This window comes from Prionailurus bengalensis, chromosome B2, assembly GCF_016509475.1.
Source record: "Prionailurus bengalensis isolate Pbe53 chromosome B2, Fcat_Pben_1.1_paternal_pri, whole genome shotgun sequence".
In the NCBI taxonomy this organism is placed as follows: domain Eukaryota; kingdom Metazoa; phylum Chordata; class Mammalia; order Carnivora; family Felidae; genus Prionailurus; species Prionailurus bengalensis.
This window is the reverse complement of record NC_057349.1, coordinates 50,052,053-50,079,444: the sequence shown is the minus strand read 5'-3', so window position 1 is coordinate 50,079,444 and position 27,392 is coordinate 50,052,053. Positions and strand designations below refer to the sequence as shown.

Sequence of the window (27,392 nt, the reverse complement as noted above, 5' to 3'; positions counted from 1 at the left end):
AAGCCCCACATCGGGCTCTGCAGTGAGCATGGAGCCTGCTGTAGATTCTCTCTCTTTCCCTTTGCCCCTGTCCCCTGCTCACTCTCTCTCTCTCTAAAATAAAGGTGGAAAAAAAAGTTATATTTTTCCAAGATTCTATTCGTAGTAATGAGGTCTCAAGATCTCATTGGTAAAGTGAGAGTATTGCATAATCATTAAGGTCCCATATAGGAAAAAGAAAATCTAATTCTGTAGTCTAAAGTTCCCTCAACCTTAAGCTGTGTCTATGTTGAATTTAGGTCCTATTGATCTTAGCATTCAATCTATAGTAATTAGTATTGGGTTATATATTATCTTACTTTAAATTTTTCCTGAATTTTAAGTTTGTCACCTTAACTCAATTTTTTTAAGTGAAAGGACCAAGTGAAAGTACCTCACATTTCCTTTGGTATGTTTTCCCCCACACCTGAGGCTGTGAGTAGCCACTTGATAAATGTGCAGTGATGGCCGGGAACTTGTGAGAGCCCCATATTTCTGAGGAAAGATCAATGTGAGTCATATTTTACCTTGTAGGTGTAATACGACCTGTGAGGAAGTGCTGATAACATGTGACTGCCCTCATGGTTACTATGAAAGATAATGGCCCAGAGCCAGAAGGTAAAGTATTATGGTATAACGTCCCACTACTATTTGACAATATCGTGAAAGTTACTCACTGCATGAGTAATAATAATAATAAGTAATAATTAATGATTTTGGCCTCTTGGACACTGCCTTTGCTCTGAAAGTCAATTTATTAAATTTTGATTTAACAGGCAAAACTGAGAAAATAAAGATACATATTTCTACGTGTTATCTTAGCTGTTAAAAAGCAAATGTTTTCTCAAATTTGTGTAAAAATTTTTAGGAGGATTCATAATTTTCATGCCCTGGCCCCCATATTATCGTCCAATTTTGCAAAGAAGGAGGGGCACAAGGGGATGGGACAGCCGTGGACGTGGGGTTGGTGGTACAGGAAAATCACCAATAGTCACAATTACCCTTTACAGACCCATCATGTGCTCATTTCATTAATTTATTCATTCAACAAATGTTTGTTGTGAGCAGCTGTTTGTGCCAGCTGCATGCCAGGTACACATCTAGGTGCTGGGCATGTAGTTATGAACATAATAAAACTTCTGCCCACAAAGTGCTTATATTCTTGGATATGTGGATCTTGAGAAACTTAACAGAAGACCATGGGGGAGGGGAAGGGGAAAAATAAAGTTACGAACAGAGAGGGAGGGAGGCAAACCATAAGAGACTCTTAAATACAAAGAACAAACAGGGTTAATGGGGTGTGGGGGAGAGGGGAAAGTGGGTGATGGGCCTTGAGGAGGGCACTTGTTGGGATGAGCACTGGGTATTGTATGGAAACCAATCTGACAATAAATTATATTTAAAAAAAATTTTTAATTAAAAAAAAAAGCGCTTATATTCTCAGGATGAACACAATTTGTGTGAGCCACCCTGTAACCCGAGGGTACTCGAGGGGTAATTGGGGAGAGTACTTAAAATGTTTATGTGCAGATTTCCTGTTTCAGGGGTAGAGAAGCTGTGCCTTGTAGTCATAGTCTGTCTGTTGCCTATGTTTTTTAAATAGACTTTACTAGAACACAGCCCATTCGTTTACATATTGTCTATGACCGCTTTGGTGCTACCCGGGCAGAGTTGAGTGGCCCGGGTAGCCCTCAACGCCTAAAATATTTACCAGCCCTTCACAGAAAACGTTTGCTGACCCCTGCTCTATTTTATTTTTATATTAAGCCTTTACCTCTTTCATCTGTGTTACTGATTGGTTTGTTGTGTATGACAGCATAGCATCTTCTATGGAGTGAGGTCAGCTCCTGAGTTAAAGGTGCTGTAATATCTGCACAATACCTGACATATGTGACTTGTTCTCGTTCACTGCCCCCATCTGCTCCTCACCCTACCTCGCCCACCCTTCCATCCTGAGGTGGCAATCAGGCAGGCAGCTGGGGCCCGACTGTCGCCACCCTCGATGGCCTTCTTGATTAAGCTTTGGGGACCATCCCCCAGCTCATCCACAGTGTCACACGAGTCAGGGTACAGTGATTCTTCCTCCAGCTCTTCAACATTTCACTCTTCCTTCAGTTCTTCACGGTCTGCATGAGCCACATACAACGACTTGTCCCAGTTTGAAAGTAACCTACAAGTGACTGAAGACTTTTTTTGGTTCAGGGCAGCGGCGCCCTTTGGTACCCTAGGAGAAGCAATGGGAAGTCATGGATCCTACTCGTGGTGTTAAGGACCCTGGTGTGTGAGAAGTTTTTTGCTCAGAAGTGGGATTGAAGGAGGAGACGGAGGGCGAGACTGGAACAGTTTCTGGGGAATAGCAGAGATACACCAGGTAGCTGATTTTCTTCTCCCTTCACTTCAGGTGATGCAGTAGCCAAAAGCATCTTTAATGCATTCCTTTGTCAAGGTAAAGGCAAGGCGGATTCCACGTAAAGAATGCTCTTTTGGTCTTCTGGCTGCTGTCCCCAATGCAGAAAAAAGCACTATTCCAAGAGGCAAAGTACTTAGAAGACGTTTTTGCTAAAATGAATATGAGCAGAAAGATTAGGCCCCAGAAAGAAAAATATAAACACAAATGTACTATTTTTAGTACCCTTTTAAAGTAAATTGACAACATTAACTCTTATAAAGTTATGACACGTTTGAATATCAATACAATGTGTAATTACCTGTAGGATGAGGTAAAATGGAACTCCAAAGTGCCATGAGAAGGGCCATTTAATGATTTTGCACGTAATTCTGTTTTCCTCTGAGGATAGAAAGTTTCGGTGTAAAACGATTAAGGCTGAGGGAGAAAAGCTGCTCGGAGGGGTCTGAATTTAACATGGCTGGTAAACCACAACTGCCAGACAAGGCCAAGTTTGTGTACCGTTTTCTGTCTTCTTTCTTAAAAGAAAAAAAAAATAGTAATTGTTACATCAATTCAATGACTCTCAAAGTTTAAGAATAAAGAATGGACTACTATTGTCCCTGCACCTAGCCTGTTTTCCAGGCTGTGAATGAGCAGGGTACATGGTATGAGCTGCTGGCCACAAGCAGATGTTCTTGGCCTCTGCTGAGGATTGAAGCTGGAGGGAGGGAGGGAATTGGGGCAGATTGCAGGAAGGTTTTCCCCAATGTCACCTAACCAGAGAAACCATAACATTTGTTTCAGAGATTTGCTGGAACTCTGAAAGCAAAATAAGGCTGCATGTCTGTGTTAGTGGAGTACAGCCTTTCCCAAAGGCCGAAGGCCTGATCTGATGACACTGAGGGGGCCTTTCTGTGATTCTCTGAGAAGCAGTGATTCCAGCATTGTGGTGGGAAAGCCCTGCCTTAGCCTTTCCATGGTATTTACTATTCTCCATTTCAGAATTTCACAGCATTTGTGGTCAGGTCAATTTGATTATCATTAATTTGCACATGAAGAAATAGCACTATGTTTGGAGATACTTACCAAGGGTGGTACAGGAAATAAATAGCAAAGACTAAAATTAAACTTTTGACCAGTCAAACAATGAGTACCTACTATATGCAAGTGGAATGTGAGGTGTGAGGCCACAGAGATGAAGGAAGCATGGTGAGTGTCCCAGCTGATGCACACAGGGCAGGCTTGCATGTCACAGATCCCAGGGAGAGGCTAGCAGTGAGGTGGGGACAGGATGCTGTTGTAGCTGGGGGAAAGAGCCATTAGCTGTGTCTCTTGTTGCAGGTTGGGACAGGAGGCTCTTGAGGTGCTGTTTGAGCTGGACTGAGAGGGAAGGAAAGGAGTAGATTCTGATTTGGGGGGCCTGGCTGAGTCAGTAGAGTACTGTCTTCTGAAAGAGAGGTCATGTAGCATGCAGGGTCCCTCTGGTCTACTACCTTCCCTTTTCTAGCTTTTATGTGGGTGACAGGAAATGTGGAAACATTGGTCATTTTTTTTAAGTTTATTTATTTTTGAGAGAGAGAGAGAGAGAGAGAGAGAGACCACAAGTGGGGGAGGGTAAAGAGAGCGAGGGAGACAGAGGATCCGAAGCGGGCTCCATGCTGACAGCAAAGAGCCTGACACAGGGCTCTCCCGATGTGAGGCTCAAACTCACGAGAGGTGAGGTTAGGACCTAAGCCAAAGTCAGACGCTCAACCAACTGAGCCACTCAGGCACCCCAGTCCTTTTTTTTCTAAGACAAAAACTAACTTGAATCCTTACACAGAGAGTCACAGAATTACTGATCATTAGAGAGGGAAAACCACCTCATTTCATCATGAGTCAGTTCAACATCCCGATTTCACAGAAAGTAAACCCAAGGATCAAGAGGTACTCCAAGTCACAGGGTTGGTGCCTGTGACCCTACCCATGTGATCTGGACGAGGTGGAGGAAATCCTGAGAGCACTAATCTAAGTGATTAAACTGCTGTCTTACAGATGATGTATACTTCATACATCATTCTCTTTGTATACTCTTCTCCTTTATTATGTATTCTGTAAAAGAAAACCAAGAAATCAGACTCAGAAGATACTGGGCCTGCATCAAATAGTGTTATGGGAAAAAGACTTCTGTTACTATAGTGTTCATTAAAAGACTGGATGTGTTGCAAAAAAATGAGGGTGTCAAGGGCATCTCAGCTTTAGCCAGAATAATGGTTTGGGGCAATCTACAATATGTGACATAGTCACAGAAAAATTATTCTGTTTGAATTAAAAAGAGGATTTTTTTTTAACATTTATTTATTTTTGAGACAGAGAGAGACAGAGCATGAATGGGGGGAGGGCCAGAGAGAGAGGGAGACACAGAATCTGAAGCAGGCTCCAGGCTCTGAGCTGTCGGCACAGAGCCCGATGCGGGGCTCGAACTCACGGACCGTGAGATCGTGACCTGAGTGAAGTCGGACGCTCAACCGACTGAGCCACCCAGGCGCCCCAAAAGAGGATTTTTAAATAGAGCACTAAATGATCCCAACAACAGTGACTTTGACTAAGTGGTGTGAGCATGGTTAAGTGGTCAGGGTTTCTTATCCCAGGTGGGTCCCATGATAAAAGCAAAGGATGACTCCTGATACCAGGTTTAAAAACCCAAGGAGGGAGTGCCTGGCTGGCTTAGTGGAGCATCTAACTCTTCATTTGGGGGTCATGAGTTCAAGCCCCATGTTTGCTGTAAAGATTACATACGTACAGCTACACATACATTCAATAATAATAATAATAAAAACCTTTCCTTAAAAAAAAAAAACAAAAACAAGACACAAAACCCCAAGGAGAAAGTGATTATTCTGCAGGACAGGTGAAGACATTCAAACATTATTATATCATTTGCTATTTAAAAGCATTCAACAAGCCTGTGAGCCCAGAGTCTACGTGAGGATGCATTTGAGTTGAAAGTGGGATCCAGTTCCTCTTTATCTGCATCCACTTTGCCTCCATTGTAGACAGTTGGTGCTGGGGAGGTCCCTGCTGGGTTCGCTGATGTTTGATTGCAGAATGAGGCCACCTAGAGCATGGCGACATCACTGGTTTCCGTATTTGGACTTTGAGCTACAAAGTACTTCTAATTCCTCCCATTCTCAGATCCTCAAAAGGTTTCATGATCTTTAGATCTTCACCTTACTTTTGAGTTTGGTACAGTCAGCCTGGGTTCCTATCACTTACTAGTTACATAACCTTGGACAAGTCACTTATGTCTCAGTTTCCTGATCTAGAAAATTGGGGGGAGAGAGGATGATGGTAATAGTACTATGGACAAGTTGCTTGTGCCTCAGTTTCCTTATCTGTAAAATAGGGATAATAATAATAGTGTCTATGGATAGAGGTGTGAGATTTGAATGCATTAATATATGTAAAGCACTCATAATAGTACTATACACATGCTAAGTATTTAAATTATTATTATTACTGCCCTTTTGGCTTAATTGATATATTAGGAAGCTAAGTGTGGCTTAGTTACGAGTGCTTTATCCAAGTTAATTCTTGGAGTCCAAACAGTATTTAGAGCACTGCTCATCACCAGGTTAGCCGATTCCCACGTTAAAGATGTGTGGCTGCATTCCTTCCACTACTACGGCAGTCAGTACTGGGAGCTGTGAATTCAAATTCTGTCAGAGGCAGAGGAAGAAATGTAGAAGACTCAGGAAAGCTGGGTATGTGCTTGTTAAACAGGAAAGGAATTGCTCTTCTCTTTTAAAAAAAAAAAAAAAACATTTTTGTCTTCTCCAGTTTTTCTTCAAACGTGGCAGTTTGGGGAGCGGTGGGGGGGGTGGGGCGCGCGTGGTCCAGGCTGGTTTTTACTTTGTCTCTTTCAATAGAGGTACAGGAACAGAGAAATATTTTTCTACCAGTAACCAAGTGGTGTGAAGGTACAAAAATAAATGACAACTAAAAATATTGGCAACCTATGTGGTATCCATTTTAGGGACAACAGGCAAAATGAGGACTGTGATGAGCATGGGGACTCTTGTCAAGTCTAAAAGGATGGTGACATTTCTCTAGCTTCTTATTACCATAGAAGGCTAAGGATCCCGTGTTATTAGCTCTTCAGTTTTTCCAGAGAAACCCCAAATCTCATTTTTATGTTAGAATTCCTATTATTATTATTATTTTTTTAATGTTTATTTATTTTGAGAGAGAGAGAGAGAGAGTGCATGCACGTGAGCTGTGGAGGGGCAGAGAAGGGGGGAGGAGAGTCCCAAGCAGGCTCCAGCCCCAGCATGGAGCTCCACGTGGGGCTTAATCTCACAACCCTGGGATCCAAGATCTGAACCAAAATCAAGGGTCAGACGTTAACCGATTGAGCCCCCAGGCGCCCGTAGAGTTCCTATTTTTATTTTTATTTTCAAAGTTTATTTACTTTGAGAGAGACAGAGAAAGAGAAAGTACAGGGTAGGGGGAGAGAGAGAGAAAGAGACTACTGTCAGCACTGAGCCTGACTCAGAGCTCAAACCCACCAACCACAAGTTCCTGACCTGAGCCAAAATCAAGAATCAGACGCTTAACCAACTGAGCGGCCCAGGGCCGCCCCCCCACCTCATTTTTAAATGTAGCCTCAAAGCATACCTCTGAATTCAGTTCTCAGGCTGCTAGTTGGCAACCCCTGGTCCACACTTGGGAATCACCATATGCTAATGTTATATATTCAGGGATTTCAGTCAGAATTGTCAAGTCTTGTCCACTGTGCAAAATTAAAGAGAAATCCTCTCTGTATTTCAAAAAGGAACTCGTTGGGTAAGTAAGCACAGATTTCTGATTCCATTCCTAAAACACTCAACTTTGAATGAATGAAAAGCACTGCTCCATAATTCAGATGATTGTTTGAAAGGCTTGGAGACTTTTGTTGGAGAGTAGTAGACTAAATAAGATCCCCCAAAGATATCAGGTCTGTGAATGTTACCTTATATGGCAAAATAGACTGCAGATGTGTATTAAATTAAGGAATTTGAGGTGAGGGGGGTACCCTCAATGATCTGGGTGGGCGTAAATGCAAATACAAATTCTTAAGCAGAGGGAGATTTGACACCACCCAGATGAGAAGGCAACGTGACCACAGACTGGAGTGATGCATCCACAGCCAAGGAAGGCCAGCGGCCACCAGAAGCTGGAACAAACCAGGAAGGGATTTCCCCTAGAGCTTCTGAAGGAAGTGCCTATACCTTGATCTCAGCCCACTGAGAAGCCCAGTACTGGTTTCAGACTCTGACATCCAGAACTGTAAGAGAATAAATTTCTGTTGCTTTAAGCCACCAGGGTACTATTATAGTAGTTTGTTACAACAGCCATGGGAAACTAATTCAGTTGATAAGGAAGAGTTTTATATATATATATATATTTTTTTTAAAGGTTATTTTTTGTCAGCATATGGGTAAATGGCATGTCCTCAACAAGAGAAATTAGCCATTATTTAGAGATCAGTCGCCCAAAGCCTTAAGATTCCTTACCTGTGGTTCTCAAAGTGACTTCTTCTTGTGCACCTATAGCATTCTTGTTGTCTCCACACTCCTCCTGGGAACCTACCCCAACCTCCATGTCTCCTGGTCATTGTGTATGTTCCACCTCCTAGTTACATGGGAAGGTCCTACAGGCCAGATCCTCCTCCCACAGCTCTTTGGATCTTATGTCTCAGAACTGAGCATAGTCCCTTGTACATAATTTTTCACATGTGTAGTATTTTGTTGCTACTTTAACTTTTTGAGCATATTTCAGATATTCCTGTATATCTGAAATATTTGTATACTTCTTTATTTCTTAAGTTTATTTTGATAAATAGTTTATTTTTTTTATTTCATTTATTTATTTGAGAGAGAGAGAGGCAGAGAGAGAATCCCAAGCAGGCTGCACGCTGCCAGCACAGACCCCAATGTGGGGCTCAATCCCACAAACACTGAGGTCATGACCTGAGCTGAAACCAAGAGGTGGACATTCAACCAACTGAGCCACCCAGGGGGCCCAATATGTGTATACTTATATAAAAATATATATTTCATATATTTCTATGTTGTGCAACATAAATGTGAGTAAACCTCACAACCATGGAAAAGACAGTACTTTGTCTTTTTATCAAGTTGTAAAAAATTGTAAAATTTTTCCAGTTGTAAAGAACTCAAAAGTAGAAACTGTCTTCTCCTTATGTACTGAGATCTCAATGGAATGACTTACAGACACAATGTCGTGGAGAGGAGAAGACATGATGGGCTTGAGGGGAACCAGAATGATACGACCATGATTTATTTTCATACTGAGTTGAGTCATCTTGAGTTAGCTACAGTTTAAAAACATAGAGTAGTGCATAGTGGCTTTTGTTCTAAATGAGCATTCCGAAACACTCAGTTAATAAAATACACTGACATACCAAACTTTTTATTTCACATATGCATTTTACACATTTGATGGTTGTCTTCTTTTTGTCACTTAATTTTTGTCAAGAACTGACTCTGTAGATGTAGCTGTCTCTTAAGCATCAAAGAGGAGTGTACAATACAAACAGTCATTAGTATGTTGAAACTTCTTTCCTGTTAAGACTCAGACTGAGAGTTCTAGGATTTCCTTGGTTGCCTTTCACTTAAGCTCTGTTGTTCCATGCGGTAAGTTTCACTATTGGTAACATCCAGAGTGGGTCCCACGTGGGCATCAGAATGGTGTTGTCCATTGGGCCCTTATTAGAGGATTTACAGAATCTAGGTTTAGTTGCCAGCTATAGAGAATATTTATCTGGGAGTGCCGTCTGCCTAACTTGGAGGGACCTTCAATGTCCAAGAGAAGTTGGGTTTGGATAAATCCTGGGGAGAAGAATCCCCAGTCCCAGCTGGCTAGTTGTGCAGGCAACTCTGAGTGACACCCAGGGCCATATTTGGACAGTCATGTTTGTTTCACCACAAGATTTGTAGTCATTTGTTCTTCCAGATTGGAAGCAGATCATGGTCGATGGAAAATAAACCTTAGGCTAGCAGAGAATTACTTCTTCTAATTTGTCTCCAGCTATATTCCTCTTTTAGTCTTCAAAACCATGCTAGCCACAGAAGTTCAAACTGTTGATTGATTAATCTACCACCTTCTGTATAGATAGAATTTTGTATTTGGCCTCTTAAGTCAGGGTAGCCTTAGTCTACTGTATCCACAATGCTTTCGGCTGTACTCAATAGAATATCTAACATTGGCTTCAGCAATAAAGACCTTTAATTAGGTCATATAACAAGAAATCTAAAGCTGATATTTTCAGAGATCATATCATCATGGACTCAGCCTCCTCTTTCTTTTTATCCATTCTCAGCAGATTGGATTCTCATCTTTAGAGCTGATTTCTCATAGTCACTAGAAGGCTGTCTCAGCCCTAAACATTACAGTTTTATGCAACCATGTTAAAGGCAGAAACATAGACCAGCCACTTTGTCAATTGTCTTTATCTTTCCTTCTCAGAAGCCTTTCTCTTTCCCTTACCAGCTCACTTTCCTTTCCATCTTCTAAGTGGGAGCCGTAGTTCCATTCCTAAACAAATTTTAGTGAGAAGTAGAACTGCTTTGCTTGGCTTAGACTGATCAGAGTTCATGCCCTGGGGCTGTGGTAGGTGGCTGCCATCCCTGATTATGTTGGATCCTGAATAAAATCAGGGTTTTGTAAATTAAGCAAGAAGGGGAACATTACTATTGGGTAGATCAGCAATGGCATCTGCTGTCTCTCCCTTCTTTTTTCTGCTGCATTGTCCATTGCCCTGTTGTTTTCCCAGAGCAGCAGTGGGGTTTTGTTCGGTTTCAGATTATGACATGAGTCATCATATTTGGGCCACCACAAAAATGGTGAACTGAAAATACTGATCTCAAATGTATTTAACCAGTTCCTGCTGGAGTGTGCTCAGAATAGACTTTGGGTTGACTGATGCTTCTTGTGTAATGCTAATTTGAATAATACCACTGCATTTTTTTAGTATGGGAAATAATCCACTAGAGTAGAGACTAGAAGGCCAAGAGAATAGCCATGGTCTGTTCTATGGATCCAGATATAGCGTAACTAATCCTTCTCTCTTATACCCCTTTGTACACTTGAAACTATGATCATGGCTTCCTAAGTCTCTTTCACTTCAAGTATTCTTTCTTCAACTACTCTTCTTGTGTGTTTATTTAGGCCCTTGGCTGTGTTCTTCAATATCTCTCAAAGTTTGGCATCCAGAGTTGTGCAATGTATCAACCTTGTCTGAATGCTGTGCTCCTAATAAGAGCTCCAATAATGCATTGTCTTTGGAAAAAATAAAACCTCTTGTAGCTATCTATGGAGCATCTCCAGTGAGAGGTTTTGTACATACGTCAAATTCAACACCTTAGAAAACAGACCCATTATTTCTGCACCTTGTCCGAGTAACACAAACACACATTCCCTATCCCTAATCCTGTATCTGAGATTCATCCAGTCAGGGACCTTCGTTCAGGCCTTCAGCAGGTATCACCTGGACTATTGCAGACCCTCCAAACTAGTCTCTATGCTTCTAGTGTCTCTATCCTAACATCTGTTTGTTCTCCAGACGGATCTTTCTCCAATCATTTCCCTGCTTGAAAGCCCTGGAGAGCTCCCCGCTGCAGAGCAAAGACCAAATTCCTGCATGACAAATATACCCCTTCTCTGCTGGGTCCTACCCTGAGTTTCTAGGCATTTCCTGCCATTTCCTTTACTGCCCTCCATGGTCTTTATGTCCTAACCCTATACTTCACAGCCTAGTTCCACATTAGAATCACCTGGAGAGCTTTCTTAACTACTGAAACTCAGCACCCCCCCCCCCCCGGCCCCCGACCTCATTCCTTAGAGGTGGGGCCTGGGCATCAGTTATTTGTTAAAAGGTGATTCTAGGGGCGCCTGGGTGGCTCAGTCAATTGAGCGTCTGACTTTGGCTCAGGTCATGATCTTGTGGTTCGTGATTTTGAGCCCCGTGTCAAGCTCTGTGGTGACAGCTCAGAGCCTGGAGCCTGCTTCGGATTCTGTGTCTCCCTCTCTCTCTGCCCCTGCCCTGCTCACATTCTCTCTCTCAAAAATAAACATTAATTAAAAACAATTTTTTAAAGGCGATTCTAATGTTCAGCCAGGGATGGAACCACTAGGCATTTGCCCTCCTGTGAACACACCAAGGTCCTGTACCACCGACATTTCACACATAGCTTCCTCCATCTGTAATTCCTTTCTCTCCCTTTTCTGTATAATAAAACTTTGCTCATTCTTCAATATCTCCATAACTACCTCTTCTCCAAAGGGTTGTCAGATCCCTCCCTCCACCCAGGAGTTGGTTGCTCTCTGTACCATATTCTCATAGTACTTTCTACACTTTTTTGGATCGTGTTTGTTGTTATTTAAGGAAGGACCCTTATCTTATCCATAATGTGCCCCTAAGGCCTTGCATAATGCTTAGCATCTTAGTAAAGGTTCAGTAAAATTGTACACTGTCAACCTGACATCAGTGCCTGAAGAGACACTAGTTTGACCCATTGTACAATCATTTATGTAATTACCTGAAATAATGTAAGATTAAAAAGCAGCTATCATGGCATGGTGAGAGTCAAATTTTGCTAGAGTAATTGAATTTTGTTCTATGATAATATGACAAACTATAACAAAGAGAAATTGTTGGGGTGGCCGTGTTAAATAAATGACTCTATCTTCACTAAAGTTCTTTTTTTTTTTTTAATTTTTTTTTCAACGTTTATTATTTATTTTGGGGACAGAGAGAGACAGAGCATGAACGGGGGAGGGGCAGAGAGAGAGGGAGACACAGAATCGGAAACAGGCTCCAGGCTCTGAGCCATCAGCCTAGAGCCTGACACGGGGCTCGAACTCAGGGACCGTGAGATCGTGACCTGGCTGAAGTCGGACGCTTAACGACTGCGCCACCCAGGCGCCCCATTCACTAAAGTTCTTAATTCTTTCACAAACAGCTTTCTCAACGATAATCTAGGAAAGCACTATCCCAATTATACAATTTAATTGGATGAGTAAGTAGTAGGACACTAACTACCAAAGAAGGGCTTCTATGATTAATAATTTATAGATATGAATCAGTAGTATGACGCCATTGCAAAAAAAAAAAAAAGTGGGGGAGAGCCCACGTGGTACTGGCACGTACATCATTATTAAGATTGGTCACCACAACTCATCAAGGGGATGGAGAAATGTGTGAGGATTCAGAGATGAATGCCAAAGATAATTAAAGGAGTGGAAAAAGGTCCTATGAGGAAAGGTTGCATGATTAAAGCACAAGAAGGCTGAGAGACACACATTGGATTACTAATTTCATGTCCACACATATTTTTGTGAGTTTCTTTATATCTGCAAAAAAAAACAAAGCATGAAGAAATTAGCTTAAGTTAGAATAGGCAAGTTTTAGTTGGACATTAAGAAAAATATTCTATTTAATGGGATTACAAAATACGAATCTGATCATGTTATTCTCAAGTTAAAAAAAAAAACATAACTAACGTCCCACTGCCTCTAACTCAAAGCCTCCTTTTTTCTTTCTTTCTTTTTTTTAATAGAGCATGTGATTTATTAGCTGATATGTGACAAATCAAGGTACCAGTGATTTTTAGGAAGATGACATACAACAATGGTTTAGGAATTTTTATTTGTTGGAAATGAAAGTATGAATGATGTAGAAATCATATATGTCATCAAAAATAGATGGAGATAAATATGAAAAAGGGGAAAACAAATGCAGAGTCAAAAATTGCCTATGTTGTGGTTCAAGTACTCTTTCTGTGTTATGTTGAGACACAGCCATGGTATATGATAGTGTTCTAATAGTAGGGGTTTTGTTTTTAATTTTTTTAGTGTTTATTTATTTTTGAGACAGAGAAAGACAAAGTGTGAACGGGGGAGGGTCAGAGAGAGGGAGACATAGAATCTGAAGCAGGCTCCAGGCTCCAGGCTGTCAGCAGAGAGCCCAGCACGGGGCTTGAACTCACGGACCGTGAGATCATGCCCTGAGCCAAAGTTGGATGCTTAACCGACTGAGCCACCCAGGCGCCCCTCTAATAGTAAGTTTTATTGAATAAATCTACATTTGTATGTTTTAAGCTGAAATAAAATGATTCCCTTCCTCTACCATTTTGAAGAGCACTTTTAAACTCCTAATGTAGAGTAATTTAAAACATACAGGAAGAAACTTGCAAGAATCGTACAAAGAAAACCCATATACCTTTACCCCAATATACCTATTATTCACATTTTACCCCATTTGTTCCCTCTCTATACTCACACCCTTCCCCCTCACACACATGATATTTTTGTTCTACCCAGTGGAGAAGAAATTGCATACATCATGGTCCTTTACTTGTATATCCTTCAGGATGTATTTTCTAAAACTAACACTATGTTCTTATAGAACCACAGGACAAGCATCAACTTCAGGAAATGTAATACAGATGCAGTACTTTTACCTAATCTGTCATCTGTATTCCAGTCGCTTCCACTGATCCAATGACGTCCTTTGTAGTGCTTCCTTCTCCCCTAGTACAGAATCCAGTCGAAGCCTCTGTTTTTCAAAATGGCATCTGAGGCCCTCCACAAATAAAACTCTGGGGTTCTGTCTCTCCAGTTCCAAGCTCCCCACCCCCTCCCTCCCAGGTTGAAGCCCCTATGCCTTTGTTTCAGCTCCTTGGACTGCTAGAATGTCTTACCTAACAGAACACCTACTTTTCTTGTTTTTTTCAAGCTCCATCTTTTATGAAGACTTTGCTTATGCCCTCCTCAGCCCAGATGGAATTGACCTAGCTGGAAGCCGAGGGCAGGCGTTCTCTTTAACCCCTCCCACGTCCTGTACCTCAAACCTAAGTGTTTTTGAAATACCTTAGTGCATATTCATGAGTACATATCTGGGCCCACCCACCAGCCTCATCCCCTGCCATGAGACTAGGATCTTTGAAAAAAGGAACGATATTGTATATTCTTTGTATCCCCAGGCTTTAACATAGGGTCTATCATACAGAAGGTGCTTTATAAATATTTATCAATCAGCAATGGAATACATCACTATAAAGAGCTGCTGCAGGAAGTTGCAGGGAGTTTGATCCTGTAGCGCTTCAAGATGAAGGAAAATTCCCCTTTAACCAGCGGCCTTAAAATGGCTCTAGAGAGAGGGAAATGAGTTTGCAATGGGGGAAGCTTAATCTCAGAAAGCTCTCCAGTTATATGATAGAGTGTGGTGAAATCAGACATAACCTTTACATGTAAAGCTTCCTGAGGTCTTGCACAACCTTCACTAGAACATAGACTGGTATTTTTGGTTTTTTGTTTTTTTAACCCATCCCTTCATCTACCTCCCCTCTGGCAACCACAGTTTATTCTCTATATTTAACAGTCTTTTTTGTTTGTCTCCTTTGTTTTGTTTTGTTTCTTAAACTCCCCATGTGAGTGAAATCATATGATATTTGTCTTTCCCTGACTGACTTACTTCACTTAACATACTCTCTCGGTTCATCTATGTTGTTGCAAATGGCAAGGTTCATTCTTTTTTATGGCTGAGTACTATTCGTGTGTGTGTGTGTGTGTGTGTGTGTGTGTGTGTGTGTGTGTGACATCTTCTTTATCCATCAATCTGTCAATGGACACTTGGGTTGCTTCCATATCTTGACTATTCTAAATAATGCTGCAATAAACATAGGGGTGCATATATGTTTTTGAATTAGTGTTTTCTTTTTCTTTGGGTAAATACCCAGTAGTGCAGTTACTGGATCACATGGTAATTCTATTTTTAATGTCTTGAGGAACCTCCATGCCACAGTGGCTACACCAGTTTGCATTCTCACTAATAGTGCACAGGGGTTTCTTTTTCTCCACATCCTCACTAACACTTGTTGTTTGTTTATTTTAGCCATCCTGACAGGTGTGAGGTGATATCTTGTATTTTTGACTTACAGGTCCCTGATGATGAGTGATACTGAGTATCTTTTCATGTGTCTGTTGGCCATCTGTAGGTCTTTTTTGGAAAAATGTCTATTCAGGCCCCTGCACATTTTTAATTGAATTATTTGTTTCTTTGGTGTTCAGTTGTATCAGTTCTTTATATATTTTGAACATTAACCCCTTATCAGATATATCATTTGCAAATATCTCCTCCCATTCAGTAGGTTGTAACTGGATTTATTTTTTTAATATTTTATTTTATTAAAAATGTTTTAATGTAATCTCTACTCCCAACATAGGGCTCAAACTCACAATCCTCAGATCACGTGTCACATGCTCTACCAGCTGAGCCACCCAAGTGCCCCTGGATTTATTTTTAATTCTGAACTAATTTTAGATTTCCAGAAGAATTGCAAAAAATAGTGCAGAGCATTCCTAGAAATCCTTCACTCATCTTCCCCTGATATTAATATCTTCCATAACCATAAAACAATGATCAAAACTAGGAAATTAGCATTGGCACTATGCTATTAACTAAACTACAGACCTTATTCAAATTTCACCAACTTTTCCACTAATGTCTTTTTTCTCTTCTAGGATCCAATTCAGGATCCCATATTGCATTTAGGTGTCATGTCTCTGCCTCCAATCTGTGACAGTTCTTCAGCCTATCCCTGCCTTTTATGATCTTGACACTTTTGAAGACTATTCGTCATTTGTTTGTAGAATGTCCCTCATTTTGGGTTTGTCTGAAGTTTTCCTATGAATAGATTGAAGTTCTGCATTTTTGATAAGAATGCCACGGAAGGGATATGCCCTTCTCAAAGCATCATATCCAGAGTTCATGATGTCATAAGTTTTATTAATGGTTACATTGAATTTGATCACTTGGGTAAGGAAGTTTTTGCTGGATTTTTCCCTATGGAGTTAATCATCTTTCCTTTTGGAGTTAGTAAGTGTCTTAAGAGATACTTTGAAACTATGCAAATATCCAGTTTCTCCTCCACCTTTCATTCACTAATAGTTGCATCCATCAGTGAATGTTGTCTGTAACAAATCTTACTGTGGTATTTACCTAATAGTGAATTTTTTATTTTCCTCTTTCCATCAACATTTATTCACTGGAATTCTTCTGGAAGGAGAAGCTGCATAGACTGGATTTAGGTGCAGAATGTCACATACTTCTAATCAGTATTCTCTGATCTTTTGGCTTCTCAGTAGTTTGACAGCGATAGGGGTTTTTGTTTGTTTGTTTGTTTTTTAATACCTTTATTTTCAAGGTGCCTGGCTCAGTTGGTAGAGCATGTGACTCTTGATCTCAGGGTCATAAGTTCAAGCCCCATGTTGGGTGTAGAGCTTATATTTAAAAAAAAAAAACTTGGGGCGCCTGGGTGGCGCAGTCGGTTAAGCGTCGGACTTCAGCCAGGTCACGATCTCGCAGTCCGGGAGTTCGAGCCCCGCGTCGGGCTCTGGGCTGATGGCTCAGAGCCTGGAGCCTGTTTCCGATTCTGTGTCTCCCTCTCTCTCTGCCCCTCCCCCGTTCATGCTCTGTCTCTCTCTGTCCCAAAAATAAATAAACGTTGAAAAAAAAAAAATTTAAAAAAAAAAATAAAAAACAAAACAAAACAAAACAAAACTTATTTTTATTTTAGCTTTTATATTTTATTAATGTTTACGTAAAAGCATTGCAATCACTTAAGTTATTACTACATATTCTCTATTACCAGGCAGACTGAATGACTCAATTTTATAAATTGAAAAATCAGTGATTTATTAAAGAAAACACAACTGGGGCGCCTGGGTGGCGCAGTCGGTTAAGCGTCCGACTTCAGCCAGGTCACGATCTTGCAGTCCGTGAGTTCGAGCCCCACGTCAGGCTCTGGGCTGATGGCTCAGAGCCTGGAGCCTGTTTCCGATTCTGTGTCTCCCTCTCTCTCTGCCCCTCCCCTGTTCATGCTCTGTCTCTCTCTGTCCCAAAAATAAATAAAATGTTGAAAAAAAAATTTTAAAGAAAACACAACTGAATGACTTTTTTCTTTAAGTTTATTTATTTTGAGAGAGAGAGAGTGAGCCAGCATGAGCAAAGGAGGGACAGAGAGAGAGGAAGGGAGAGAATCCCAAACAGGCTCCATGCTGTCAGCACAGAGCCCTGTGTAGGGCTCTATCTCACAGACTGAGATCATGACCTGAGCTGAGATCAAGAATCAAATGCTTAACTGACTGAGCCACCCAGGTGCCCCACAACTGAATGACTTTAAAAGGGCATACCCTGGGGCGCCTGGGTGGCGCAGTCGGTTGAGCGTCCGACTTCAGCCAGGTCACGATCTCGCGGTCCGGGAGTTCGAGCCCCGCGTCGGGCTCTGGGCTGATGGCTCGGAGCCTGGAGCCTGTTTCCGATTCTGTGTCTCCCTCTCTCTCTGCCCCTCCCCCGTTCATGCTCTGTCTCTCTCTGTCCCCAAAATAAATAAACGTTGAAAAAAAAAAAATTAAAAAGGGCATACCCTACATATAGACCTTAAGAAATTAGTTGTTCTTTGTTTAGCTTCTGTACGTCTAGTAGTAAAAATAATACTGTTGATGCCTAGCCACAAATAGTTCGTGGAGCACATGTAAGTTCCGTATCAGGAGAGCTTTAATTTTAGCATTTCTTGGCTTTGTTACATTGGAAATCGTAGCAGAATTACACAGAACACAGTATATTTAGTACTAAATCTGGACTAAATATACAGATTCTTGTAGCTCGGCAATTTTTGTCGACCATAGTTTTCATGCAGTGTTTGCCCACAGTGGCTGGTCAGCAGAAAAGCATTGAATTGGAACTGATTCATTTCTGAGTCAGTGACGAATTCACTTTCCAAGAATGGTATCTCTCATTTTGTAAAAATTGGAAAAGAGCATTATTTAGGCCAGAGGTTGGCAAACTTTTTCTGTAAAGGCCAGATGATAAATACTTTAGGTTTTGTAGGCCATATAGTCTTTGTCACAACCACTCACCTCTGTTCTTGTAGTGTGAATGCAACTGTCGACAGTATGCAAGTAGCTGGCCATAACTGTGTTCCTATAAAACTTTATTTACAACAACAGGTGGCAGCCTGGGGGGTTATAGTTTGCTGACTCCTGATTTAGATGATAAAAATACCCAAACTTAAAATGTACCTTGGCAATTACCCTTGTCTCTCATTTTTCTCTCCAGGCAGAAGACTGATCTTTGAAAATATGTATTTGGGAGATAGTCACGTTCTGTTGAATACCTTGTGCTGGTGCTGCCATCGAAAAATCTGGTTACACTCCGGGGAGGCCTGCTACCTCTGCAGGACTGCACCGCCTCGGCCCTGAGATGAGTGTCCGGCCTGAGCGGGCACACCATGAATAGATACACAACGATCAAGCAACTTGGGGATGGAACCTATGGTTCCGTCCTACTGGGACGAAGCATTGAGTCTGGGGAGCTGATTGCTATTAAAAAGTAAGTTTTATTCTTCACTTGCATCAATTCATCCTCAACTATACATTGTCAACATTGTTTTAACTCCACCTTCTGCATTTCTCATCATTGCAAATTTTCTAAAGGTGTGTGGATGGGAGGCATGGAGGAAAGTCTTAGACATTGATTTCTGTGGGCTTGATGACTGTTGGCCCTGGAATGCTCATGTCAGAGGTCTTAAACACATTCCTACTTTAGATTTGCATATGATGCGAGTACTTTTCCAGAGTGTCTTATATTGTGACATAGTAATGAGAGTGTAAGAAATATTTTATTGGAAAGGAAACTGAAACCCTGAGAAGGACTTAATTTGGATCATTTACACAGGTAGCAGTCTGGGGACTACTGTCTTCACCTCCCCACCCCACTTGCCTTTTGCAATCTGAGTCCAGTCTCACTGTCTTAGTTATCTGTTGATGCATAACAGTTTACCCCAAGGATTCGTGGTTTAAAACTATACACATTTATTATCTCAGTTTCTGTGAGTCAGGAGTCTTGGCATGGTTTAGGTGAGTTCTTTAGAGTCTCTCATGAAGCTGCAATCAAGGTGTTGGCCAGTGCTGAGGTCTTATCTGAAGGCTGGGCTGGGAATGGATCCACTTCTAGGCTTACTCACTCACGTGATTACGGGCAGCATTCAATACCTACTGGGTGGTTGCACCGAGGGCCTCAGTTCCCTGCTGGCTATTGGCTAGAGGCTGTTCTCTGTCCTTTACCATGTGGGCCTCCCCAGAGAGCAGCTTCCACCATGATACCTTGCTTCAAGACATGGGGGCCACAAAGGCAATGAGAGAGGCTTCTACCAAGATGGAAGTTACATCTTTTGCTTTTGTAAACTAATCACAGAAGTGACATCCTCTCACAGATTGCTGATTCCATTGGTTAGAAGCAAGTCAGTAAAGGAGAGGTGTTATGCAAGGCTCTGAATACCAGGAGGTGGGAGGCTTCGGGGACCATTTTAAGGCCTTCCTGCTACACCCATCTCTATATCCAGTCACTTTCTCAACATCTCCATTTTGGATACCTGCAGACACATCAGACTCGTTATATCCCAAACTGAGCTTATATCCGACGTTTTCCCTCTCTCGCCCCAAACCTGTTTCTCCGTCAGTGTTTCCTATCTTGATAAATGACACTGCCATCCCCTCAAAACCTGCATGTCCTCCTGACTTCCCTCCATAGGCCCAGCATTGGCCGTCTAGACCCATAGATTCCAACTACCATATATTTATCTGATCCACCTACTTCTCTGTATTCTCCCTGCTAACCTCCCATTCAACCCATTATCATTTACCACCTCTGCCACTAGAGGAATTTCCCCTGTAGGGATCCTGGCTTCCATTCTACCCCCTCTCTATTCCAGTCTGAAAGAATTACTTTAAACACATGAATCTAATTGTCTAAAACCATTTGTGCCAAACGCTGTGTCCCCTCTGCCCCGTCAAGTTGCCTTGTCCTACCTGAATTCAGCGTGCTATGTGTACAGTTCTGTGCCTACTACCAGCACCCCCTCCCCAAGTGCACTTGAGAGACTCTCAACCAGGGCACCTTCCACACAGGTCTTTAGAAGGTCCCCAGCAGGACTGAGCCCCAGTTGCCCACCTTGGTATCAGCTCAGTAACGCACCCTTTAGTGGGTTTCCCACCCCTCTGTTCCCAGTTTCTCTGTTCCTTGCCCTGGCTTTCTGGAATCTCGTCCCAAATAAACTACCTGCACCCAAGTCCTTGCCTCAGGCTCTGCTTTCAGAGGAACCCAAACTACAGCAGTTTGCAGTATCTTCCTATCAATTTTAGGATCAAGCTCCCGGTTTTTAATGGGACCTAAAACTTGCCGTATCACTTGGCCACTGCCTGATTTCTTCAGCCTTCTCTCCTGTCACTACCCCACTGTCGATTTTGTTCTAGCCACTCTGGCCTTTCAGCTTCTTGAACTCACCAAATATCTTTCTGCCCCAGTCTTCACATGATATTCCCTACCTCCCACCTTCATAGGCCAATTGATCCTTCAGGTCTTAATTGAAACATCACCTCATTCCACAAGTGCTTCCTGATACCCCAGGCTAAATTAGGCCACTTTGGGGTTCACTCTCACCATGCCCTGTGCCTTTCCTTCCTAGCACTCAGCACAGAAAGTGATTAAATGCCTGCCTTCCCACTGCAATGTCAGTTCCATGAGGGATGCCCCTCTCATTGTATCTCCAGTGCAGACAAAGCCCCTGCCACGTGGTTGGGGGCTAAATAATATTTGGGGCATGAACAAAGGAACTGACTGGTTACTCTGCTAGCAGACGGTATGACGCTGGGGACAGAGTATGAGAGTGAGGTGGAGAGATGGAAGTTGGTCTCTTATTGGCCAACAGTGAGACCTTGGGAAAAATGACATGACTTTTCTGTTTCTTCGTTTCCTCACTTGCCCCATCTATTTCCTGGGGCTGCTGGAAGAGCCAAAGGAGACCATGTGATTGTAGTGCAATGAAAGATATAACCTTGAAACTTGGATTTCTGGTTGGCCCATAGAGTTCTCTCTCTCTCCCCTCAGGCTGTAGGCCGAGGTTGGCAAACTTTTTCTGTACACGGCTATGCAGTAAATATTTCAGGCTTTGTAGGCCATATGGTCTCTATCACAACTCAGTTCTGCTATCGTGTAAAAGCAGCCATAGGCTATGTATAAATGAATGAGTGTGGTCGTATTCCAATAAAACTCTTTATGGAAGCTGAAATTTGAATTTCATAAAATTATTACCTATCATGAGATCTTCTTTTTCTTTTAATTTTTTTTCCCCTCCCATTTAAAAATATGATAAATTGAGGCACCTGGGTGGCTCATTTGGTCGGGCAACTGACTTCGGCTCAGGTCACGATCTCACGGTTCGTGGGTTCGAGCCCCACAGAGGGCTCTTTGCTGACAGCTCAGAGCCTGGAGCCTGCTTCCGATTCTGTGTCTCCCTCTCTCTGCACCTCCCCTGCTCATGCTCTGTCTCTCTCTGGCTCTCAAAAAATAAATAAATTTTAATAAAAAAAATTTTTTTTAATAAAAATACGATAAATCATTCTTAGCTCACAGGCTGCATGAAAACAGATGGTGGGGTGCAGTTGGCTCATGGGCCATCATTTGCCAACCCCTATACCAGAGAGTCTAGAACTGTGTTGTCCAACAGGGTGGCAAGTAACCAAATGGCATTTAAATTTAAATTTTATTAAAAATGAAGTTCCTGTAGTGTGCTAGCCATATTCCACTACACAGTACCCATATGTGTCTAGTCCAGTGGCTACCATACTGGATAGTACAGAGCATTCCCATCAGTACAGAAAGTTCTATTGGAGAGCTCTAGAATAGATCAAATAAGCCTGAGGGATTTGCCTCCAGGGCAAGGTTAGCCAATTAGTGATAGAACAAGACAGCAGGCAAAGCCTCCTTGGACTGCACTGTACCATCCCTTTGGGGCAGCTTTGTGATGTGGCATCAATCGCACTGCCAGATTGTCAAATAGAATGCTGTTTTGGATAGTGTAATATTTGGTAGAAATTGAAACCAACTCTAAGCACTATTCACTGGGTTTAGAATGGAAACATTTTTGAACAAGAAAGTTTAGCCTGTTACTGGGAATAAGCATGCTATTTGTTTCTTTGTTCTCTTTTAGAATGAAAAGAAAGTTTTATTCCTGGGAGGAATGCATGAACCTTCGGGAGGTTAAGGTATTTATTAATACACCAGGGGATAATTTATGTATGGTTGATTAAAATAGCTTTATACATGCTTAGATTTGTGATTGATTGGAGTGAGTCATGCTGTTTGAATTGTTTCATTGATGCCAACAAAAGGGGGCAAATGACAACATTATACAGCTAATAGCTCAAGGGAGAAGGTTGCCATGCCATTATATTGGTGAATATACTTTTTTAAACTTTGGTATTAGATAAACCACGGATTTATTTTGATCTCACTAGTTTCCCACTAATGTCCTTTTTCTTTCAAATTGTGATGAAACACACATATGTAAAATGTACCCTATTACCAGTTTGTAAGTGTACATTTGCTGGTATCACATACGTTCATACTGCTATGCAGCCTTCACCTCCAGGCACCTCTAAAACTCCCTTCATCTTGTAAACCTGAAACTCTACCTACAAAACAGTAACTCCTCGTGACCAATCCCCCAACCCTTGGCAACTGCCGTTCTACTCTCTGTCTCTATGACTTTGACCACTCTGGGTACCTCATGTAAGTGGAATCATTACAACATTTGTCTTTTTGTGACTGGCTTATTTCACTTAGCATAAAGTCTTCAAGATTCTTCAAGGTTCGTGTCTTAGTGTGTGTCAGAATTTCCTTCCTTTTTAAGGCAGAATCATATTCCACTGTAGGTACAGACCACATTTTGTTTATCCATTCATCCGTTGGTGGACACTTGGGTTGCTCCCCACCTTCTGGCTATTGTGAATCATCCCATTTCTTTTATTTTTTTTAAGTTTGTCTGTTTTGAGAAAGAGAGAGAGAGAGAGAGAGAGAGAGAGAGAGAGAGAGAATCTCAAGCAGACTCCAAACTCAGCACGGATCCTGACATCGGACTCAATCCCACGACCATGAGATCATGACATGAGCTGAAATCAAGAGCCTGCTGCCTAACCGACTGAGCCACCCAAGCGCCCCTGGACCTTCCCATTTCTTTAAGCTCTTCCTTTCCACTGGCTCCTTCTCTTCAGCCTATAAATAAATATACGTGCCTGCCATTCTCCCTAATCAGCCTCAGCCTTCTCTCTCCGGGAGCTTCCACCCCTTCCCTTTCCTTGTTTAGTCTTCCAGACTTCTCCCTTTGCCATCATTTCCCCACCTGCCATGGACTTTCCATGTAATTGAATCAGGCATCTGCCCCTGTACCTCTACTGAAGCTGCTGTCCTAAAAGTCACCTGTTGCCAAATCCAGTTCATTTTTTCAGACATTTTTATGCCTGTGGTGTTGGATGCTGTCCTCTCCCAGGACTGTGTAACTCTCCTTTTGTCCAGCTGTCCCACCTCTTTCTTGCCTCAGCAAGTGCTCCGTGGTTCACCCTTTAAATAGTGATGATTTCTTACATTCCATCCTTAGCAATTTTCTTCTTTGCTCTGAACCTCCTCCTGAGTAATTTCATATCTTTGCCTTGCTTCAGTGGTCTCACCAAATCTCTTATCCTGTGTATGCATTAGACCAGGGGTTGATGAGTGGCCACGTCCTGTTCCTGTAAATACAATTTTATTGGAACACAGCCATGCCCACTTGTTTCTGTAGTGCCTATGGCTGATTTCACGCTTTGATGGCAAGGTTGAGTAGTTGCAGCAGGGACTACATAGCCTCGAAAGCCTAAAATATTTATTCTCAGTCCCTTTAAGAAAAGCTTGCTGACACCTGTTTCAGGCCCATATATCCAGCTGCTTAGTGGACATCAGTGCCTAAATTTTCTAGAATGTCTGCTTCCCCAGTCATCCTGTTTTTCCCCTCTTCTGTTAATTATCATTTACTCCTTCACCCACAAACTGCAGCTCATTGCAGGTGCCTGTGTGACCTCACTCCCTCCATATCTCACCCCTCCTGTGTGCTGCTCCCAGAAAGATCTCCATTACATTCAGCTGTTCACACACTACGTACCGTTTACTGAGAAGCTATTATGAGCCAGGAAGCACCTTAGGTGCTTTACATGCACTGTCTTATTTTATCGTCACAACTACCCCATGAGGAAAATTTTAGTATCTTGAGTTTGCTGCTGAGAATAGCTCAGGCCCAGAGACTCAGTAACTTGGCTTGAGGTAAATACAACTCTAAGCCACAGAGCTTTGTTTCAAACCCACGTTTGTTAGCTTCAGTGGGTGTATACCTGGCATCCAAACAGTGCCTTCCCTGCCCACTTCCCCAGTTGAAGTCTTCTGGGCGAGCCTCCTTCAGAACCTAACTGGGGTAGTTCTCATCCCTCAGGCATAGCCGACTTCCCCTCCACTCCCACGCCCATACCTAAGAAGGGCTTCTTTCAGGACTCACTCTTTCCCTTCCACTGACTTCTTTATCTGGATGCTACTCTTCCTTCAAGTCACATTTCAGATGACATACTCACTGACCACTCAGGGTTTGCTGATTACTCCTTCTTGAAATGTTTCTGATGTTCCTTGTCTCTCTCATTCTCTTGACCCTAAGAAGATCTCCCTTATTCTGTTTTATGGATTTTGTATTTGTGTCCTCTCTTCCCTATTAGGCTGTTTGCCTCATCTAGGCAAGGAATGTGTCTTCTGCCCCAGGGTACCTTTGGGGAGCAATACATTGCAGTTTTGTTAATAGTTAAGAACCGTCACCCAAATGGGGATAAATAATCTCTATTAGGACTGCTGACCTGGGTTTAATTTGCTATTTCTGCTTCTCTGCTCTAATTGTCCTGCTTTTTCCTCTCCTTATAAACTCTTCCTGGGCCAAAATAAGATGCCTTCTATCTGTAAAATGAGTCACATGAAATTCCCCCCACACAATTAATCCCTTTTATATTAAACTAATGTAGACTTTAACTTGCCCGTGATCCTTGCTCAGAAAAAAACTGCAAGGGGCACGGGGGTGGCTCAGTCGGTTAAGTGTCTGACTCTTGGTTTCGGCTCAGGTCATAATCTCACAGTTCGTGGGCTTGAACCCTGCATTGGGCTCTATGCTGACAGCATGGAGCCTGCTCAGGATTCTCTCATTCTCCCTCTCTCTCTGCCCCTCCTCCACTCGACCTATCAAGCTCTCTTTCTCTCTCAAAATAAACATTAAAAGAAGAAGAAGAAGAAACAAACAAACAAACAAACAAACAAGAACTGCTAGCCCTTCTTAGACTTCTTAGCCAGCAATTTGTGCTCAAAACATACATCAGGCCAAGCCTGGAAGGTACCCTACTCCTTGCCTAGAATCCCCTTCTCGAAAAGCTTAAAAACCTACTTCATTTTCCCCTGAATTAATTTGCCCCATTCATTCTGCTTATCCACTGGGCATCTCAGCCATTGCAGTGATGCGTTTTAAGCAAATAGGTAGAAAAGAAGGCCACAGGGTGAATACTTACAAGCCAAGCAATGTTTGTGCTTGTTACTTTTGGAGAACCTGGAAGCCAACTTAACTGAAACAGGTAATCAGCCACGTTGGGTGATTCTAGAAGGATCTGTCCTTTGGTTGAGGATTTCCTGCCAGAGGGGCTCCTTGGTGGGAGCTTGTCTTTCAGGGAAGAACCTCCTGAAGAGTTTTATTTTGTTCTCATTCACTGGCCACATTTCCTCTCCCTTCCCAGCTGCTTGAAGTTACTCTATCATATTATAGCACTCCCAAGCTCTGATTCTTTGGGTGCGTTATTACTGTCTTTCTAGATTTGGATATTCGCAGGGGCACCTGGGTGACTCAGTTGGTTGAGCGTCCAACTTTGGCTCTGGTCATGATCTCGTGATTTGTGAGTTTGAGCCCCCCATCGGGCTCTGTGCTGACAGCTCAGAGCCTGGAGCCTGCATCAGATTCTGTGTCTCCCTCTCTCTCTGCTGGACCCCTATTCATGCTATGTCAAACATAAGGAGGGCTTTACAGTGTATTCTTATTGGAGTCACTTCTGTGAGGAAAAGCCTTTTGGAATTGAACAGCTCATCCCACTGTCCAGCAGCCCTTTGAGGCTCCCTTGAAGGAGACTGTCAATCAGGTTCTGACCATCTGGTGAGCAAACCAGCAGTTTCTCTAGCTGTCATACATGAACAGGATTGCTGCTCACAAATACAAAAGTGTACTCTTTCCCCATCAACAAAATTAATAATGCAAACAGAAAATAGTTTACGCGTGGCTGTACTCACATGGATGTGCCAGGAACAGGAAAACTGCATGTGCGCCAAGATGAAGAATCAGGTCACGCCCCGTTTTCTGAGCCACCCTCTTGCTTCTCATCCCCTGCCTGACGTTTTCGCCTTTGCTGTTCTTAGAAGCAGAGCTATTTCTCCCATCTCACTTCAGGGTCTTTGCAGTGAGATTTCTCCTCCTCCTTTCTCCTTTAAAACTCACATCGTAAGGAGTGCTGTGTGCCTCATGGACACACATGAGTCAGAGGGAAATTAAGAGCCTTGGGCTATGAGCCTCTTGTCTATTTGAACAATTTCCTGTCCAAAGGGTCTGCAGACTGTTGGCTGGTCATCTCAGCCCAGAGCAGCTGCCTTCTCTAATATGAACAACCAAAGCTTCAGCTTCCAGTTGGTTCCCTTCTGGCCATTTTCATGGCATGAATTCCATCATCTGGAGGGACTGCACCTAAAATAGTTCTGGCCCCTTGCCTGGTGCAGGATGCAGCCAGAAATACCAGTAATAATCAAGTGCTTACTTTCTAGTCAGCTGATCAAAACAGTTTTCTACATAAAGTTGTTATTGACTTCAGAGAAATACCATTTGTTAAATTGTCAATAAAATAGGAATTGCGGCATTTCTGAGGTTCTGGAATTAGATGTTTCTTCCTAAGTATATGTGGGATTACTTTTCTTTCTCAACAGCAGATTTCCTCCAATTTTTTGTGTTTTCCC

General features: G+C 42.3%; 1 protein-coding gene and 1 long non-coding RNA gene across 3 annotated transcripts in view; one reads left to right on the top strand and one right to left on the bottom strand.

The window, feature by feature from the left end:
• The window catches only part of CILK1 (ciliogenesis associated kinase 1), a 59,646-nt gene that overhangs the window by 4,114 nt on the left and 28,140 nt on the right, over positions 1–27,392 (top strand). Inside the window, exons 2-3 of one of the 2 annotated variants that reach the window (XM_043591655.1) lie at positions 18,570–18,842; positions 22,501–22,555. In XM_043591655.1, coding sequence (XP_043447590.1) covers positions 18,742–18,842; positions 22,501–22,555 — 156 coding nt within the window. In that variant the 5' untranslated portion in view covers positions 18,570–18,741. Of the gene's footprint in view, positions 1–18,569; positions 18,843–22,500; positions 22,556–27,392 lie in introns of those variants that run through there. The other variant, XM_043591656.1, reaches the window with a different exon arrangement.
• LOC122489630 lies at positions 1,353–27,392 on the bottom strand. Its single transcript, XR_006298954.1, has 3 exons — positions 26,679–27,392; positions 2,727–2,943; positions 1,353–2,577 (listed from the first exon to the last, which is right to left on the bottom strand). It is a non-coding gene; the product is annotated as an uncharacterized LOC122489630 (long non-coding RNA).